General features: G+C 36.4%; 1 protein-coding gene and 1 long non-coding RNA gene across 8 annotated transcripts in view; one reads left to right on the top strand and one right to left on the bottom strand.

The window, feature by feature from the left end:
• Nucleotides 1-19,255, top strand: part of ASXL2 (ASXL transcriptional regulator 2) — a 151,204-nt gene that overhangs the window by 89,567 nt on the left and 42,382 nt on the right. For 3 of the 4 annotated variants that reach the window (XM_049096202.1, XM_025454465.3, XM_049096201.1), the window contains 2 exons: nt 5,528-5,636; nt 9,079-9,229. In XM_049096202.1, coding sequence (XP_048952159.1) covers nt 5,528-5,636; nt 9,079-9,229 — 260 coding nt within the window. Of the gene's footprint in view, nt 1-5,527; nt 5,637-9,078; nt 9,230-19,255 lie in introns of those variants that run through there. The other variant, XM_025454467.3, reaches the window with a different exon arrangement.
• Nucleotides 6,265-19,255, bottom strand: part of LOC112664683 (uncharacterized) — a 70,750-nt gene continuing 57,759 nt past the window's right edge. For 3 of the 4 annotated variants that reach the window (XR_004805924.2, XR_003139888.3, XR_007403376.1), the window contains 2 exons: nt 16,231-16,331; nt 6,265-6,447 (listed from right to left, as the gene is read on the bottom strand). This is a non-coding gene — a long non-coding RNA (uncharacterized LOC112664683). Of the gene's footprint in view, nt 6,448-16,230; nt 16,332-18,993; nt 19,061-19,255 lie in introns of those variants that run through there. The other variant, XR_003139887.3, reaches the window with a different exon arrangement.

Genomic DNA, 19,255 nt, shown 5'->3' with positions numbered 1-19,255 from the left:
GAAAATTATATCCAGATATTCAAGGAAAATATTATGATGGTGTTTATGTGACTTTTACCACATATTTTTACCAGATGTGTATGTCATTTACTTTCATTACTTGGGTTTTACTTTAAGGGGTTTTTGGTTTGGATTGGGTTGTTTTTCGTTGGGTTTTGTTTTGTTTTGTTTTGTTTTTTTGGGGTGGGGGTTCTGGGTACTAGATCCTAGATCACATTATTTGTTTCTTTCTCTGAGTTAAAGTACTTTATTATCTTTTAAAAAATTTTTTTAAAGTTGTTCTCTTTTTAAAGTAATCTCTACATTCAAGATGGGGCTCAAACCACAATCTTAAAATCAAGAGTCAGAAGCTCCATAGATTGAGCCAGGCAGGCACCCCTAAAGTACTTTAAATATATAGATCTGCAGTCTGTATTCTATAATTCCAAAATCTAAAATGCTTGAAAGAATTTTTTTCATATATTTGATATCAAAACTTGTTTGATAATAGCACTTCTGCTAAACTGACATAAAAGTACATACATTATTAGTATATCTGATTTAGTGTAAATATTTATGTTTTAATGTGTTAGGTTATGGGATTCTGTCCCTAATCCTTCTGATGGTGCTTCATAATAGATGGCATATCATGTTACTTTTCTAAAATTCAAAAGATTTTTATGCCTAAAACACTTGACCTTAAGTATTTTGGGTCAGGGATTGTAGGCCTATTTATAGCACTGATTACAGTGTCCTGTGGCTTTGTTCCCTTATCTATCTTTCTTTTTCTGAGCTAAGTAAGAATTCCTCCTTGGGCCTACACACAGACCCTAGTTTATTGGCCTAAACAGAGTGGGCACATAATACTGGAATTGAATACTATTAGATGGGGGCAAACTTGTACCAGATGGATTATTGAACTACAGATAACATGTTTTTTTACTTGGTCTTATTTTCTTTCTTTTTTTTTTTTTTTTTTTAAATTTTTTTTATTTTTATTTATTTATGATAGTCACAGAGAGAGAGAGAGGCGCAGAGACACAGGCAGAGGGAGAAGCAGGCTCCATGCACCGGGAGCCCGATGTGGGATTCGATCCCGGGTCTCCAGGATCGCGCCCTGGGCCAAAGGCAGGCACCAAACCGCTGCGCCACCCAGGGATCCCCGGTCTTATTTTCTTTTTAAGCATTCTTTTTTCTGCTTCTGTTTTCTTTCTTCTTACTGGAATCTTGGTTTCATCATTTACTAATCATATGGTTTTGTTATTTAACACCCTTATATGTTAAGTTTTTTCATTTATAAGAATGGCCTAACAATTTTGCCTGCCTCAAAGGATTGATGTGAGGGCTAAACAGAATGCTTCCTAGAATTTAGCACTTCTTTTGTTGTTAATGTAGTTGTTATTGATCATGTCCTCTTGGTTACTTTACTAACATACCGTTCCCTTATTAATGGACTTTGAAGTCATTTTCTGTGCTTTAACTTATAACACTGCTGGGTATGATCCTTCATATATGGCTGCAAGTCCTTGTAACCTTATTTTTTTAGGATAGATAGAATTCAATTGTTGGATCACTGGGCCCTAATATTTTTTCATTTCAATGGATACTTTTCATGATACTTCACTAAAGCAAAATTGAGATGGAGTGGGGAAGGCAGCAGTTTTTAGTTCTGTCAGCAATCTGTTAGAGTGCTCACTTGCTTTTATAACCATACCAGCAATGGATTTTTATCAATTCACTTGTGTTTTTTTTTATTTAATTAATTTCTTTATCTTTATTTATTTGAGAGGGAGTGCGAGAGAGAGTGTACTCATGAGCAGAGTCAGGAAGGTACAGAGAGATAGAGAGAGAAGCCTGATGAGGGACTCAGTCCTAGGATCCCAAGGTCATGATATGAGCTGAAGTCAGATGCTTAACTGACTGAGCCACCCAGGCACCCCTGTTTTTTATTTTAATGTAATTATAGACTCACAGGACATTGGAAAAAGTCCATGCATATGTCACCCAGCTTCCTCTGGTGGTAACATCATTATAAATATAGTATAATATCAAAACCAGGCGTTTGATGTTAGCATAGTACTGTTAACTTGGATTCATTTGCTTTCTTCCAATCTGATCAATGGTATCTTGATTTAATTATTTTCCCCCAAACTTAATAAGTTTGGGCTTCTTTTCATGTGTTCTAGTGACCATTTATGTTGCATGTTTTACAATTATTCATATCCTTTATTTTTTTAAAATTTTATTTATTTATTTATTTATTTATTAAGATTTTATTTATTTATTTATTCATGAAAGACAGAGAGAGAGAGAGAGGCGGAGACACAGGCTGAGGGAGAAGCAGGCCCCATGCAGGGAGCCTGATGTGGGACTTGATCCTGGGACTCCAGGATCACACCCTGGGCCAAAGGCAGGCATTAAACCGCTGAGCCACCCAGGGATTCCCTCCTTTATCTATTTTTTGTTAGTATTTTCCTAAAAGCAGCTCTCTTAAGGCTATTCATTGTTTTGTCTGCCATATGTTTTGCAGTTTCTTATTTCAGCCTTATATACTTACTTTTTTTTTTTTTTTTAAAGATTTTATTTGTTTATTCATGAGAGAGACACAGAGAGAGAGGCAGAGACACAGGCAGAGGGAGAAGCCGGCTCCATGCAGGGAGCCCGGATGTGGGACTCGATCCTGGGATTCCAGGACCACGCCCTGGGCCCAAGGCAGGCACTAAACTGCTGAGCCATCCAGGGATCCGCATCTTCATATACTTTCCATAGAAAGTTGGTTGATTTTGTTTTTATCCTATGTAGAGCTTTTTTATTTTTATGTAGTCAATGTGTTTCTCTTTTGTGGTTCTTAGGCTTTCTTTCTTATTTAGAAAGGTTTATCCATCTAGCAGGTTATATACTATTTTCCTTTTTAATTTTAAGATTTTATTTATTTGAGAGAGCATGAGCGGGGGGAGGGGCAAAGGGAGAGGTAGAAGCGGACTCTGTGCTGGATCCCAGATCCCTGAGATCATAACCTGAGCCGAAGGCAGACAACCCACTGAGCCACCCAGGTACCCCCTATTTTCCTTTTAATATTTTCTACTTTTTACTGTTTGGTCTTTAATCCATTTGGAATGTGTTTTGGATATACTGTGAGAATTCTTTTTTTTTTTTTTTTTTTTTTACTGTAAGAATTCTTTTCCTCAGATGTGTAACAGGCTATTCCAGCACTACTTAACATAAACTGTTTTATTCATGACTCTTTTGGTTGCTTATGACTTTAAAACCTCAGCAATTCCAAAGGTAGGAGTGGCTTGAGGCAAGGCTTGATATAGTGGCAAAGTAATATTGCTAAAATTATTGCTGTTTTCCTTTTTTATTTTTCAGTTTAGTGCCTTTTGGGGTGCTGTATTTTTCCCTGTAATTCTTACCCAACACTTCCTTTGTCCTGTGTGGTGTTTACCCCAATCCCAGATGCTTTCCTGATGGTCACATGATTGAAAGTTTTAGGCATTACTTCCTCTTACTGCTCAGGGGAAGAGAAAGAAGGTCTTTCTGAAGCTTTTCAGCAGAGCAAGTTTCTTAAGTGCCCAAGTAAATAGCTCCTTAGATTGTTGCCCCAAATTAGGTCATATGTCTGTTCCTGAATCTTTCCCTGTGGGGTGGGGAATGGGGTGTACACAGAAATGCTGATTGGCTTTTTATACCAGGAAATGTGGCTTAACAGTTTGGATTTAAACCTGTGATGCGCATGGGATTAATTCTGTCTCAACCACCTGTATGAGGATGAGAAGGGGGATAATGTTTCATGGGAAATTTTAGGTATTGTCTCCAGAAGAGGGTTCAAGTAGATGCCAGGTAGTAAAACCACAGGTGACCAGGTCATGACTCTGTCTCCTTCCTACTACATAGATCATAGAGAAAGGTACAGAATTGTACAAAGGTACAGAAATTGCACCTTTTACATTTATTATGATCTGTTTCTGAATTTTATTCTAGTAGCAGTCCAGGGTGTTCATTTGTCTATCCTGTCCTAGAGGCATACTGCTTCAATAATATAGTAGCTTTGAGTACATTTTAATATCTTCTTAACAAGGCTTCTATCTTTTTTCCCCCAGAAATTTCTTATATATTTATTTGATATGAACTTTGGGATTCTGACTAGATTGCATTATGCATATTTTTAAGATGGAAATTCCAAATTATATAAAAATATCTATAAGAATCAAACTGAAGACTCAATACTTTCTTTAGCAAAAATTAAAAAAAAATTTTCTTGCTTGCCCTCCATCGTCTTTACAGTTTTTGACCCTCAACACTTTCACAAATATCAGAAGGCAATGAACCATGGTCCTGCTCACCCCACAGAGAACTCCTATTATTGAGTATTCCCAGGATAACTGGCAGCCTCTTCTAGTAGCCTTACTCGGGTTATTGAGTGTTACCAGCAGAGAACTGAGAGGGAGAACTGCTGGAAATGTTCAGATAAGCTGCCTTATCCCTCAGATCTGAGGAAAAAAATTTTTAGTACTATAGTTATAATGAAGGAAGTTACTACTTCAGTTACTACTGAAGGAAGCTGGGTGACATATGCATGGGACTATTTTTCAATTTCCTGTGAGTCTATAATTACTTTAAAATAAAAATTTTTTTACATCTTCCGTTAAATTGCTATTTGTTATGTTAGATAAGTACAAAAAGATAGGAAAATAAGATGTGATAACAGAAAAGAAAATAATATATTTATAGTTTTTACAGATAATTTATTATATTCCTAAAACTCTAGAAATATGGTACATGTATATTGGAATTAGTAAACATTTAACCAAGGTGCTACATAGAAGATAAATATTCTAAAACTTACTTTATACGTCTTTAAGTGATACTGTGTTAGGTCTAAGTACAAGAGACCATTGTGTGTGTGTGTATGTGTATGACATCACTATTGTTGTACACTTGAAACTAATGTTATATGTCAGTTATATCAATAAAAATATAAAAAATTAATACAAGAGACCATAGAAATGTGTTCATTTCATACCTCAGATTTAGTGTGTTGCAGTAGTCCGCAAAGAGATTTATATATATATAAAATATATATATATTTTAAGGAGACTAATATTGTTTATTTGGATCTGTATGTATATTCTTTCCTTCCCCTATTTTACTTCTGGACCTGTAAAACTTGTGTTAAATGAAGGAGAATGTTTTGTTTTGTTTTGTTTTAATTTTAGCTTTATTGAGGTATAATTGACAAAATTGTAAGTGAAATACAATATTCACAATATATTTGTAAGACTTCTGTAAGATACATGTTTTCTTACATGTTAGATATTAGATCAGGATTAAGAAAATGAAAGAATTATTTTTCCTTCATATATATGGGGATGAATTTTATATCTATTTTCTCTATGGCAGCCTCTCTGTAGATTGTTAGACTTTTTATAGTTTATACAATGTGTTTATGTCAAATGATGTTAATCAGTTAATTTTATCTTATGTCAGCGTTACAGAGACAGAAACTAATCATTGTGTTCCTCTTGTTTTTGTTTTTGTTTTTTTGCAGTGGGACTTCTCCTCTTGCATGCCTGAATGCAATGCTGCACACAAACTCCCGAGGTGAAGAGGGCATCTTCTATAAAGTTCCAGGTAGAATGGGAGTATATACTTTGAAGGTAAATATTTTTGTTAAGGCATCATTTATAAAGTAAAATAAGTGACTATATAAAAAAAAAAAAAAAAGAAGTGACTATATCTAAATGATATTTGTATCATAGACACAGAATTCTGTTCTTGAAGAGCTCATTTTTAGGAAAAGGTAATATGTAATATGTTCAACTCTGTATCCTGTACATTTTTATACTAATCTGTGGCCATCTGTGGGTAGACTAGAGAAGTAACTATTTTTTATTCTTTATGATAATACTGTCTTGAAAGGATGAACTGAAAATGACTTCCAGTGACTTTTTGAAGGACCTCACAACATTTGAATAATAAGTGTTAACTTGGAGCATACAGACCTGATGCTTTATAAATTGCTATTTAATTCTCCATTATAGTTCAGAGCTGTGGTTCTTCTTTTTTTTTGTAATAGAGAAAGCCCACGTTCAGAAGATTCGATTTTCTTGTTTAGTGTTTATCAGATAGTGTAAGAACTGGAATATGGACCCAGATCTGACTGGATTCCTGAGCTCATGTTCTTTTTACCATACCAGCCTTGCTGATTTCTAATTCTGGCACCGAGAAGACACTTGACTTTCAGTGTCCCTTCACTTACAAACCAGAAAACCAACTCAAATGAGCTTGATGGAAACAGAGTTTATTAGTTCATATAACTGTAGATTCTAAGGAAACGGAGTCTGGACCCAGGAGCTCAAATGATATCATCAGGGATTGATCTCGGCTTTCTTTTGTCTTCATTCTCAGGCAGGCTGTCTCCTATCATACATGACTTCACCGTTAACCCCCACTCTGCAGGATGTAAATCTGGAGAGAAAAGCAAGAACTAAAGTGGGAGCCCTTCAGTTAATTCTGATGTGGCTTAATTGGTTTGGCATGGCCCATGTGCCTATAACTGAATAATCGCTGTTGCCAAATGCATTGAGTCTTCTGATTGGCTATACATAGGTTCACGATCACTCTTGATGTGAGGTTGAGGATAAGTCCTCTGCCAGATGAATTCAGGAAAGGGATTGTTTGCCAAAGGAAATTATCAACAGAAGGAGAATTAATGCTTGGCATGCACTGACTATTGTCGATGTGTATGTGGGACTCTTTCCCTTCTTTTTAGCTTTCAGCTGTAGTCAACTCTATGCTCAGTGGTTGTAGTAGCCCACTAACATTACAAAGTTCTAATTTACCTATAATACCTCCTTATTCACTTTGTTAAACTTCTTATGATTACAGGGCTCTATTCTCACAGGGAGCTTTTTGCATTGCTTTAAGGTTCTAGCTGTTCTAGACCTTCTGTATTGTTAATAACACTAATTAAATGCCTACTCAATGCTGGACACTGTAAAGACTATAAAGAAGAATAAACTGTGGTCCCTGAGCTCTCGATGCTCGCATAGTTATTGAAGTGATTACATACTGACAAAATGTACTGTGATATAAAGTACTATAAGGCATTGTCATAGGGTAGAGAAATAAAGCTTAATTTTGAATAAGGGGATCTAGAAAGCTTTTGTTTGTTTTTTTTTTTAACTTAAAATGTTTGAGTTGAACTTTGGCAGATAACTAATGGGGGGAAGGGCCTTCAGGATAAGGAACTAGCTTAAGCAAAGGCATAGAAGGATCCAGAATGGATTTGAAACTAGAATAGATTGAAGTGGTTACCTTCATCTGTGTGTGGGTTAGTGTGGTAAGGAGTTGGGGGTGGAGTAAGCATTCGGTGAAGATCAATTTTGGAGGCCTTTTGAAAATCTGACTTAGCAGTTTTCGAGAGGGGAGGGGGAAGGAGAGTGCTGAGGAGATGGCAGAGGTTTTTCAGGAGAATAGTGTGATCAAATCTGTGTTAGGAAGATAATCCAAACTGGATAGATTTAAGGGTAAATCAGGGATTGTTTGTAAGAGATAATTGGCTTGAACTATGAGAGTGGTAATAGAGGCAGGGGCAAGGGACATTAGAGAAATAAAATATATACTATAGAATGGGCAAAAGGAGGGGTGAAATGATTCTGAGATTCGGGGCATTCATAGTTGACCAGATGATCCTGCAAGGGGTCACAGGTTTAAGCTCAACAAGAGTTATATTTGTACTTAAAATACTTGTTGAACCTACAGGTCAGGAGGTCTGGCTGGCAACTAACTCTGTAAAAGTTGTTCCACATTTTGAAGGAAAGAATAGAAAAATATGGGCTGTGTATTTTTTAAGAAAGTATACAACATCAGAAATGGCTTAGAGAGAAATGGCACTAAGATACAGACATAAGTGGGAAGTAACAGTTCCTTACTAGATCAGAGGTTTTATCTTGGCTATAATGTGTCAGTTGTAGGAAGGAGAGTCACATATCAGAATTATTTTTTATCTGATTATAAAGTGTGGGAAAATAAAAAATCTATTGAGGGGAAAAAAGAACTATCCATAGTTCTATAACTTCGAAGTTCACTAATGTGTTTGTTTACATGTGTATATTTTTATATACTACATACATACATAGTAGCTAATATATTTTGAGTTCTTATATGTCAGGCACTATTCTTAAGTATTTTCCATTTAACTCATTTAATTTCGAATGATCTCTTAAGATAGGTACTATTATCTCCATGTTATAGGCAGGGAAACTGAGGCATAAGAGGTTAAGACTTTGACCAAGATTGTATAATTAGGAAAAGATAGAGCCAGAATTCAACTCCAGAAAGTCTTAATTTCCTAGTTCTTCATCTTGCACCTATCCTACTGTATCTCTCACATACTGTGCTGACACAGGTGTCTTTTCTGATTAACATTCTCACTATTCAGTTTAGAAACCAAAGATTCCTGTGAGTTTAATAAAAAATTATTCCTTTTAGGGTACCTGGCTGGCTGTCAGTAGAGCATGCTCGGGGTTGTAAGTGTGAGCCCCACATTAAGAGTTTATTTTAAAATAGAAAAACATTTGTTTTAATTATTCCTTTTGTATTTGACTCTTGTTACTTATTAACCAATATTTAGGAATCAGATTCTCAAATAGTGAACTATCTCTCCCTATCCAGATTCAACTCAATTCACAATACTTAATGATACATACACACAAATACATATCTGTGAATGATGACTAATAGGTATCTTTTACAAAATTGTTACTGTATAGTTTTTTTATTCTGAAAACCTTCTCCTTTACTTGGACTTACATATACCCAGTTTTTTTTTTTTTTCCTAATTTAAGCCTCTGTATTATGCTTGCATATGATTTTCATGTATAATTTTTATTTTTGGATGTAGATGGAAACATTAGCTAATTTGACCCAAAGAAGAGAGATGACAGGAATTCCAAATAGATTACTGGTTCTGCTACTGAATCCTATAATATTAAAAATTTATCAGCACAGTTAAGTTGCAATAACGCATATTAGAAATTTAATTCCTATTTGCTGAAATGGTAATGATTAATCCTAATTGGATGCCTACATTTTCAGAAAGATGTGCCGGATGGGGTGAAAGAGCTATCAGAAGGTTCAGAAGAAAGCAGTGATGGTCAGTCAGATTCCCAGAGTTCTGAGAACAGCAGCAGCAGCAGTGATGGTGGCAGCAACAAGGAGGGAAAAAAGAGCAGGTGGAAAAGGAAAGGTAAATCCACCTGATCGCTCAATAAAGTATTGAATGCTATACGACAAAAGCCCTTGTTAGTAGCTCCACTTTTTTCAGACCCCAGGACAGTTCATCTCTTTCCCTTCCCTCTAGATTGGTAATGTCCTAGAATTTCTTGCAATGATGGAAATGTTCTGTGTTTGTGTTGTCCAACCTAACACGGCCAGTAGCTAGTCTACAGAGCACTTGAAATATGGCAGTTTGAATAAGGAACTGAATTTTTTATTCTTTTTAAATTTTAATTTAAATAGCCACATGTGTCTAGTGGCTACCAGTTGGATAACACAGCTCTCTAGGTTTTACCTGGGTTTATATTCAGCTCTTGGTCATCCCTAGCCTTTTTGAAGGATGCTGTCATCTTACTTGCCTCTTTAATCCTCTCTTCTAAACTTGAACACTTATTGCTCTAATAGCTCTCTACTTAACCAAGAAAAGAATGCTTTTCATTTCTACTAGTAAAGACTAAATTTAATCTGCTGTTCTTTGCTCTCCCCTGCTTGGTGTCTGCTTTATAGCTTACCCAAAAAACTTTTTTTTAGAGAATAATGTCTTTGTTGCTGCAGCTTCTTTGGGATGGATTTTCCACTTAAGGATACATTTTATTAAAAAAACAAAAAACAAAACAAAACAAAAAGGATACATTTTATTACCTATTCTTGCTAATTATTCATAGCTTCTTGTCAGAGTCTTCTTGAAGAGGGCAAATTGTTTTTACCTCAGTTTTTATAAATTTAGCTATACATGGCAGAGCAGATTTAAGTCAACTCCTGATGATTCCTTTACAAGGATTAATGTAATGGTATTCTAGAACAAAATGACATCCAAGAATTTCCCTAGCCTGGATATCCTCTTAGGTTTGTGTTACGGACATGAGCTGTCCTTAGATCTAGAATACTTGATTCATTAATTTAAGTGCCTTTGGAATTATTGATGTGGAACTGTATCAGAAAAATAGTCTGATTCATTACCATTCCTGCATTCGTGTGTGTGCTACTCCTGGAGGGAACTAAGATAATTGGTGACATCATTTGTGTTCTCTGGTAAAGCTACCACACATGCAGTTTGGGCAAATTTTATAAGAGGATTTTAGTTTTAAGATCACAATTACTTGGAGAGTAACCCAGACCTCAGGTGTTAGGAACAAATAGAATAAAGTCAAGATAAAGTTAGTACCTGTGACCAGTATTCTTGAGAGATATACATATATTAAAATCAATAGTGATGATTGAAAGGAGGTGTGGTCCAGGCCCTACATTCCTCAGAGTCCACTAAGGATGTTTTTTGGAAGAATGGAGCCAAAAGTGTTAAGACCTCTATCTTTCCTGCTTGTCTGTGGTTTAAACTTTCTTTCTTTTTAAAGATTTATTTTTATTTATTTAATTTTTTATTTTTTATTTTTTATTTTTATTTTTTATATTTATTTATTTATTTATTTATTTATTTATTTATTTATTTATTTATTTATTTATTTATAATAGGCACACAGTGAGAGAGAGAGAGAGAGAGAGAGAGAGGCAGAGACACAGGCAGAGGGAGAAGCAGGCTCCATGCACCGAGAGCCCGATGTGGGATTCGATCCCGGGTCTCCAGGATCGCGCCCTGGGCCAAAGGCAGGCGCCAAACCACTGCGTCACCCAGGGACCCCTATTTATTATTTATTTTAGAGAGAGAGAGCCCACAAACAGGAGAGGCAGAGGGATCCCAAGCCAGCTTTACACTGGGCATGGAGCTAGTCACAGGGCTTGATCTCACAGCCCTGAGATCATGACCTGAGCTGAAACCAAGAGTCAGATGCTTAACCAACTGCACCACCCAAGTGCCCCACCTAGTTTAAACTTTTAATTCTGGAAGTTGTTGATCTAAGATTAGGAACCAAGCCAAATCATCAAGCAAGAGAAACAGCAAGATTCATAATTTCCAACAAGATGTGGCTAGAAACAGGGAAATCAGTAACTAAGTAGGCCAGACTAGCAAATTTGGGAACAGAATCATGGTCTTGGGGTCATTCCTTTTCACTTTTCAGTAGCCATATATGCTGTAGTAGCTGTTTGTTATGTGTTTGTTAAAGTTACATGTTTGTTAAAGGCAATCTCTGAGAAATTAAGGTGAATGTACTGTGATACAGGAAGATCTAAGAACTAACAGTAGAATCGCATTGTCAGTAGGTTAATAGATTTTTTTTAAAAAGATTTTATTTATTTATTCATAGGAGACAGAGATAGAGAGAGAGGCAGAGACACAGGCAGAGGGAGAAGCAGGCTCCATGCAGGGAGCCTAATGTGGTACTCGATCCTGGGTCTCCGGGATCATGCCCTGGGCTGAAGGCGGTGCTAAACCGCTGAGCCACCTGGGCTGCCCATAATAGAAGATATTTAACAGCAAAGTAAGAGCAAATTCGGAATTGTGGTCCAGATAAACTATTCTGTCATGCCTTTGTACTCATTCCTCTTCTAGAAATTATCACATTATTGAATATTTACCCTCCATTTACATTAAGATGAGATGTTCTATAAAGATCTTTTCTGATGATACGTAGTTTATTAAACTGAGGACAGGCTATATATGCTGTTTGGAAGGGAAAGGGAAAGGTGCAAATGATGTCATACGGGATTCATGTTTACCCTTTGCTGAGCTACCCTCAATGAAGAATGATTTAGTTTCTAATAGAATGTGCTTCTCTCGTTCATGGGTCATACATAGGTATTTGGCATAGATACATAAATTTTTAGGTATATGTTACATAATCTGTGAATGTTTTCGTAGCCCAGTGTAAATTGACGTGGAAAATTTGTAGGTAGCAGTGATAGGGCAACAGGGCAGTTCTAAATCAGTTATAGTTATTAATAAAGGTAAAGCAAAGTAATTGTGCTTATTCCTTTTTCTTATTTAGGGCTTTTACTCTCAATCTGACATCACTTATTTCAAAAGCTTTGTAAGACAGGAAGAACATTGAGATAGTATCAAAACCCACTTCCTTTTATGTACAAAAATAAAGAGCTCTGACAGCAAAACTGATACTTCTAGTTGAAAATCGATAGAAACTCTCTTGATAATAGGTATACCTTTCAGCCAAATAGAAACAGAGAACAGAACTTTGAAATTCAGTCCAATATCAAAACTAGTTTATTGATTTCCAAGTTCTTCCATAAAGTGGAAGAACTTAGAAGTTCACAGTTTTGGTTCCTAATTGTCAGACAGGAAACAATGTTCAGAGAAGAGCTTTATGGAATTCCAAGTCAAGGTAAGGTGAAATAAATCCAGAAAAAAAGATTAAAATCAACTTTTTCTGTTGCTTTTTTTGTAGGACCATAGCTAAGCAAAGTCTCTGCCTTTTCCCCAAGATAAAATATAAATATTGCTGCATGAAGCAATGATAGAAGGAGGATTATTTTTTTATCTTCTGATAGAGAAGTTTTGTTAAATTTTGGCCTGCTTTTTAAGTATCTTAAGAAAAATATTAATTATGTAAAATATACCTTTTTACTTACAAGGAATTACTAGTTCTTTCCTGGGGCATGATCGAATGTTAATTTATTTGCTTGTTCAAAACTACTTTAAATCAGGAATTTGATAACTACTATGTTTGGAGTTCTTTCAAATACCAAAGACCTGCCTGCCCTCTAATATCATTTCTAGATACAAGTTTACTGAATGGGGATGACTATATATAGAAATGTCTCATTTAAAAAGTATCCTGGGGAGAACAGCTCCTTTGACAAAGTTAACTTTTGTGGAGAGAGATCTTTCAGAGAGATGCTGTCTTTGTTCTGTGGTGTGGTTGGTTGGTGGCTGGGTCAGAGGTTTTAGCTCTGTCATGTGTTAAAGATGTCTCCACTATTAGTACTTGGATAGGTAGGTTATCCAGAAGCAAGAAAAGGTGTCCAGGTATGGCCTCTCCATCTTTGATTAGGAGATTGTTTGAATATTCATCAGTAGTGGCAACCTGCACTTGGTGTTGGAAGAAGGTACTTAAAAACTAAAACAGTCGGTTAACTCTTGGAAATGAAATTCCTCAAAAGACAGACTATGGTGAAAATAAAAACTCTCCTTTAAGAGGATTACTATTTGTGAAGATTAGAACAATTTTTGATACTTCAATTGTTAATCAGTCTTTCAGCTATTAATTCTTCAACTATAGAAAAAAACTAAGCTTCAATTTTGATGTTACTGCTTCATTATTTCTGGTAGTATCTCTAATACTTTAGAGGGACTCATTGAATATCTTCAGGAAACATAAAATATTCAGTCAAGAATTACTAAAGTCTTCAAAGACATCTAAGATGGATAATCTATCCTTTTGACCTTGTTCAGTGTAATAGTCATCCATTGAAATGGAAAATTCTCAGTGCTGTAATATATCTGAAAAGTAGTTCCTTCTGAATGTATACTCAGTGGGTAATACTAATTGTTCAGCAACCTGAAACTACTTCAGTAAACTATATAAAACTGGCTTTAAGTGCCTCAAGTTCTAGGGGCCCTGGGTGGCTCAGTTGATTAAGCCTCTGACTCTTGATCTCAGTTCAGGTCTTGATCTTAGGGTCATAAGTTCAAGCCTCAAGTTCTAAAATTTGTTTTAGATATTTTTCAGAAAATAATTGTAAGCTTAAAAACTCATTTCTTTACTAGGCTGCTGGGTTTTTGTTTTGCTTTTTAAATCAAATAGTAAGTAACTTGATCTTTTGATTAGAATTTGTTAATATTTAATAAAAAAGAATTTGTTAATATTTTATTAGGTCTATGTATTTATATGAAAACAAGCATTTTTGTTTCTAATCAGATACTATATACGTTCCTAAATAAAGAGAGCTTTTAAGCATTGAGCAGTCCATATTTGAAGACCAGTAGATCAGGATATAATCCTGAGAAGCAGTATTATTTAGGCGGTTAGTTTATTTACAGAACCAAAGAAATATTTCTAGACTGCTTGCCACACTTTCTTTTTCCAGTGCTATATACTATTTGCTAGGTATTTGGGGCAACCAATTTAAATAAGGTGCAGGCCCCATCCATATCTAGAAGTATAGAAAAAGAAGCAGATAGTTAGCAAATGACTTTAATAACAAGTGTTTATATGTGTCATGTTATAGCAGCATTAGAGAATTGTTAACTTTACCTGCTATAGAATTTTTTTTTTAAAGATTTTATTTATTTTTTTCATGAGAGACACAGAGAGAGACAGAGACAGAGACAGAGATACAGGCAGAGACACCACTGAGCCACCCAAGTGTCCTGAGCTATAGAATATATTGGGAGTATAATCTCCAAGGAAGACAGGATGTATCATGGAAAGAAAACATTTATAAAGACAGGAAGGTAGAAGCGTGTTTCAGAAGGTCATATGAAGATAAGTGGATGGAAAAGCTTTGTAGAGAGAAAAAAAGAGAAAGAAGTAGAGATCAGACTGTTAATTTTTAGTGTTAGTCTCCATTATTTATAGGGTGTTGGTGTGCATAAAGTAATCTCTTAGGAGAATTAAGAAATGTAGTATGGAGATGCCTGGGTGGCTCAGTGGTTGAGCGTCTGTCTCTGGCTCAGGGTGTGGTCCTGGAGTCCCAGAATTGAGTCCTGCATCAGGCTCCCTTCAAGGAGCCTGCTCCTCCCTCTGCCTGTGTCTCTACCTCTCTGTCTCTCATTAATAAATAAATAAAATCTTTAAAAGAAAAAAAAAAGAAAGAAATGTAGTATGTATGGATCAGAGAATAGCAACCCGGCAGACTCTTTCAAATTTTCATAGCCATGTACCAAGAGAAACAAAATCTTTGTTTATAGAATTTTTGCTGTTGGTTTCATCCTCTTGTCCACTTAAGATCTGAGTTAATAGGGACACCTGGGTGGCTCAGCAATTGAGTGTCTGCCTTTGGCTCAGGCATGATCAGGTTTCTGGGATCGAGTCCCACATCAGGCTCCCTGCATGGAGCCTGATTCTCCTCCCTCTTGCCTGTGTCTCTGCCTCTCTTTCTGTGTCTCTCATGAATGAATAAATAAAATCTTAAAAAAAAAAAATCTAAGTTAATACATTAGCTTTTTTAAAAAATAAAATTAAAAATTTTTATTTTATTTTTGTCTTTCAAGTTTTTTATTATTATTTTTTAAAGATTTTATTTATTTATTCATGAGAGACACAGAGAAAGAGAGAGAGAGGCAGAGACACAGGCAGAGGGAGAAGCAGGCTCCCATGCAGGGAGCCCGACGTGGGACTCGATCCTGGAACCCCAGGAGCAGCCCCTGGCCAAAGGCGGCGCTAAACCACTGAGCCACCTGGGCTGCCCTCTTTCAAGTTTTTATTTAAATTCCAGTTCAGGGATGCCTGGGTGGCTCAGCGGTTGGGCATTTGCCTTCGGCTCAGGGGGTGATCCTGGAGTCCCAGGATTGAGTCCCGCATAGGGCTCCTTGCATGGAGCCTGCTTCTCCCTCTGTGTCTCTGCCTCTCTCTGTATCTCTCATGAATAAATAAATAAAAATCTTTTAAAAATAAAAAATAAAATAAATAAATTCCAGTTCACTGGGCATATGGGTAGCTCAGATGATTAAGCATCTGCCTTTGGCTCAGTTTATGTCCCAGAGTCCTGGGATGGAGCCCAGCATCAGGTTCCTTACTCAGGGGGGAACCTGCTTCTGCTTCTCCCTCTCTTTCTGCCTACTACTCCCCCTGCTTGTGTGTACTTTTACTCTCTATGTCAAATGAATAAATAGAATCTTAAAAAAATAAATTCCAGTTCATTATATATGCTCGTTTTTGGTTCTTTAAAAATATTTTTTAAAATTTATTTACCAGAGAGAGAGAGAGTGGGAGTGCACATTAGGGGGAGTGGCAGAGGAAGAGGGAGAAGCCGCCAGGCTCCCCGCTGAGAAGGTTGCCCCACCCGGGGCTCAATCCCAGGAACCTGGGATCATGACCCAAGCCAAAGGCAGACTCTTAAATGACTGAGCCACCCAGGCACCTCTAAATATGTTAATTTTGATTTGTTTTTTTTACTTACTGTTATTTATTGTGATATTTCTCCTAAGTGGATGGGGGCCCCCAAATGTGGAGTGACAATCCAGGTGGAAGCTGGTGGTGCTGGTAGTCAGAAGAATTCACCTGAGGCAGAACAAAGGAGATAGAAGTTTATTGAATACACTGCAAGGGAGCAGCAGGCAGGACAGCAAAGAAGAGACTATCTGCATGAGGTGGTGGGTGAGGGCTGTTTTTAAAAGAGTGGGGGTGCGGTTAAGAGATATAAGGATGTATGGAATCTTCCCTCTTTTGGGTAACTATGCCTGGTTGTAAGTAGCCCATTGGTCAGTTAGGGCATATAGATATTTTGAAGTGGGTCCTCTGATGGGCCAGTCTATTCAGCCAGTCCCCCACCCCCAGGCCTTTTGCCTTGTTCTACAGTCCATTGCTCAAGTCTGTTGCCCAAAAGCAACCTCTGTGTTTATGGTAGTTCAATTTATTTCTAATCACTAGTATATAGGTTAAAAGAATTCATTTCCATTTCACTGTTAAAAATCATTTGTTTTGGGTAATAGATTTCCTTAATACAGGATTAGATTAATTGGTGACATTAATTGGTTTTATTTGAAGTAAAAAGTAAAACCAATAGTACAGAAGTGCGAGAGATTATTTTTCTCAAAGTGCCGATTCGTAAGATAGGATTATAAACAATGTCTTAGTCCTTGTGGGATTTTGTGGGTCAACACTGTGTGGGTGCCAGCACTAATCAGTGGTCTATGAAACCCAGGAAACATTCAATGGAGGGAAGGCAAAAAAATCATAACAAAGGTTTGATTTCCCACTGCTTTGTGTTGATTTGCGAACAAAGAAGTATAATGTATATTGCACATGAATTTGTAAACCGAAATTTCTTGCAGCACACATACTACCTACCAAGAAATAAACATACTTTGTTTTTAAAAAAAGATTGTAGGGCACCTGGGTGGCTCAGTGGTTAAGGGTGCCTTTGGCTCAGGTCATGACCCCGGATCTTGGGATCAAGACAACATCAGGCGCCCCAGAGGGAGTCTACTTCCCTCTCTGCTTAGGTCTCTGCCTCTCTCCCTGTGTCATCAATCAATCAATCAATTAATCTTTTATTTTATTTTATTATTTTTTAAATCAATCTTTTAAAAAAAGGATTATAAATGGGCTTGATGAAGTTAAAATACAGCCTTAATATTCATTTTTCAATGTCCTATTCTTCATATCTTTATCTTTTTAAAAATGTAGCCCTGGTAAATCTTAGTTCCTTACTTTGTAATTCTGTGGACACTATTCCCATGCCCTTCCCACACACCCCCTACCCTACATCTTCCCCTCCTCAGCTAGCTGGTTTATTCTTAAACTTTTCATCACAAAGGACTGTTCTCTCCCCTTCTCTATCCATTGTGGACTGACACATAAAATACAATAAAATGGCCCAGCAGTGTCAGTTTTCTATGAAAATATCTAAATGCTCTCACTTTTGTATTTATCTAATAGCAGGCCAGGCTTTGGACTATATTTGAATAGCAGTGGTTTAGATGATTTGTCAATCTTATAAACTTTGGGAATGCTGTGTTTCTTTAATAAGAAAGGAGGAAAAATCTTTCATTCTGTTTTAAAGAAGGAAAAACATAAAATGATCATGTCTCCCCCTTTTTTGAATTGAGATTAGAAAATAACCACCTTCTTGAGTAAACAGTGAACCATAATGATCTTTATTAGCTAGCACTGCAGAGACATTATGCCAGCTTCTCGGTCACTGCCCATCCTTCCTCAGAAGTAGATGGTTGTCCCTTCTTCTGTCAACATAGATCAGTTTTGTCTGTTTAAAATTTTGATTAAGTTATATATTCAGGAAAAATGTATACATATTGTAAGTATACAGCTTGTGGAATTTTCACAAATGGAACCGCATCATGAACCAGCATTCAGATCAAAGAACAAAACACTGGGGTGCCTGGGTGGCTCAGCAGTTGAGTGTCTGCCTTTGGCTCAGGGAGTGATCCCAGATTCCCGGGACCGAGTTCCACATTGGGCTTCTTGTATGGAGCCTACTCCTCCTCCCTCTGCCTCTCTTTCTGTGTCTCTCATGAATAAGGAAAAAAATAAAAATAAAAAAGCTTAAAAATATATATTAAAAAAAAACAACGAAGAACAAAATATTGTCAATATCCCAGGAGCCCTCTCTGTGCTCCCTTCTGGTAATAACCATTGCCTCAAAGTAACCACTATAATAATTTCTGATAGTATAGATAAGACATGTCTGGAACAGAACCAGAAACTTTTTAAACTTAAATCATGTTTTTTTTTTCCTTGAATAATTTTATAAGTCTTCATCCATATTTTTGCGTGTATTCATCAGATTCTTGAAATTGTATAGTATTCTGTAACTATTCCCTAGTACCTTTACTTATCCATTTTTGCATTGATGAACATTAGGCTATTTCTAGTTTGTTTTTTTTTTTTTTGCCTATTGTGAATTTTTTTTTTATGTCTGGGCTTTTTTGTTTTTGTTTTTGTACTCATTTTTTTCTGGGTATGTACTTGGGAGCAAAATTAACTGTAGTGTATACTACCAGACAGTTTTCCAGACTGGTTGTGCCAATTTATACTCCCACCAATAATGTATGAGAGTTCCAGCTATTTCTCATGCTCACTAATTGTCAGTCTTTAAAATTTTAGACTTTGGTTAGTATATAATAGTGTCTCATGTGATTTTAAGAACCACTGGTTAAACCTTGTAGTAATAAGAGCAAAAGACCAGAAAGAAACAACATACTCATCAGTCTGGTTGAAGAGATTATAGTACATCTGCTCAGTGGAGTTCTGTGCATCTATTAAAAGGAATGTGGAAGATCTCTGTATTCTGTTCTAGAATGTTCCCCAGAACATATTAAGTTAAAAAATCAATATTCTGGACAATTTATGGTGGTTGATTTTTTACTTAAATGAGTAAAATGAATGCCTGGATGGCTCAGTGGTTGAGTGTCTGCCTTTGGCTTGTGTCTTTGTTCCGGAGTCCTGGGATTGAGTCCCGTATC

Source organism: Canis lupus, chromosome 17 (assembly GCF_003254725.2).
Source record: "Canis lupus dingo isolate Sandy chromosome 17, ASM325472v2, whole genome shotgun sequence".
Taxonomy (NCBI): domain Eukaryota; kingdom Metazoa; phylum Chordata; class Mammalia; order Carnivora; family Canidae; genus Canis; species Canis lupus.
The sequence above is the reverse complement of the archived record's forward strand: the minus strand, read 5'-3'. Positions and strand labels throughout refer to the sequence as shown.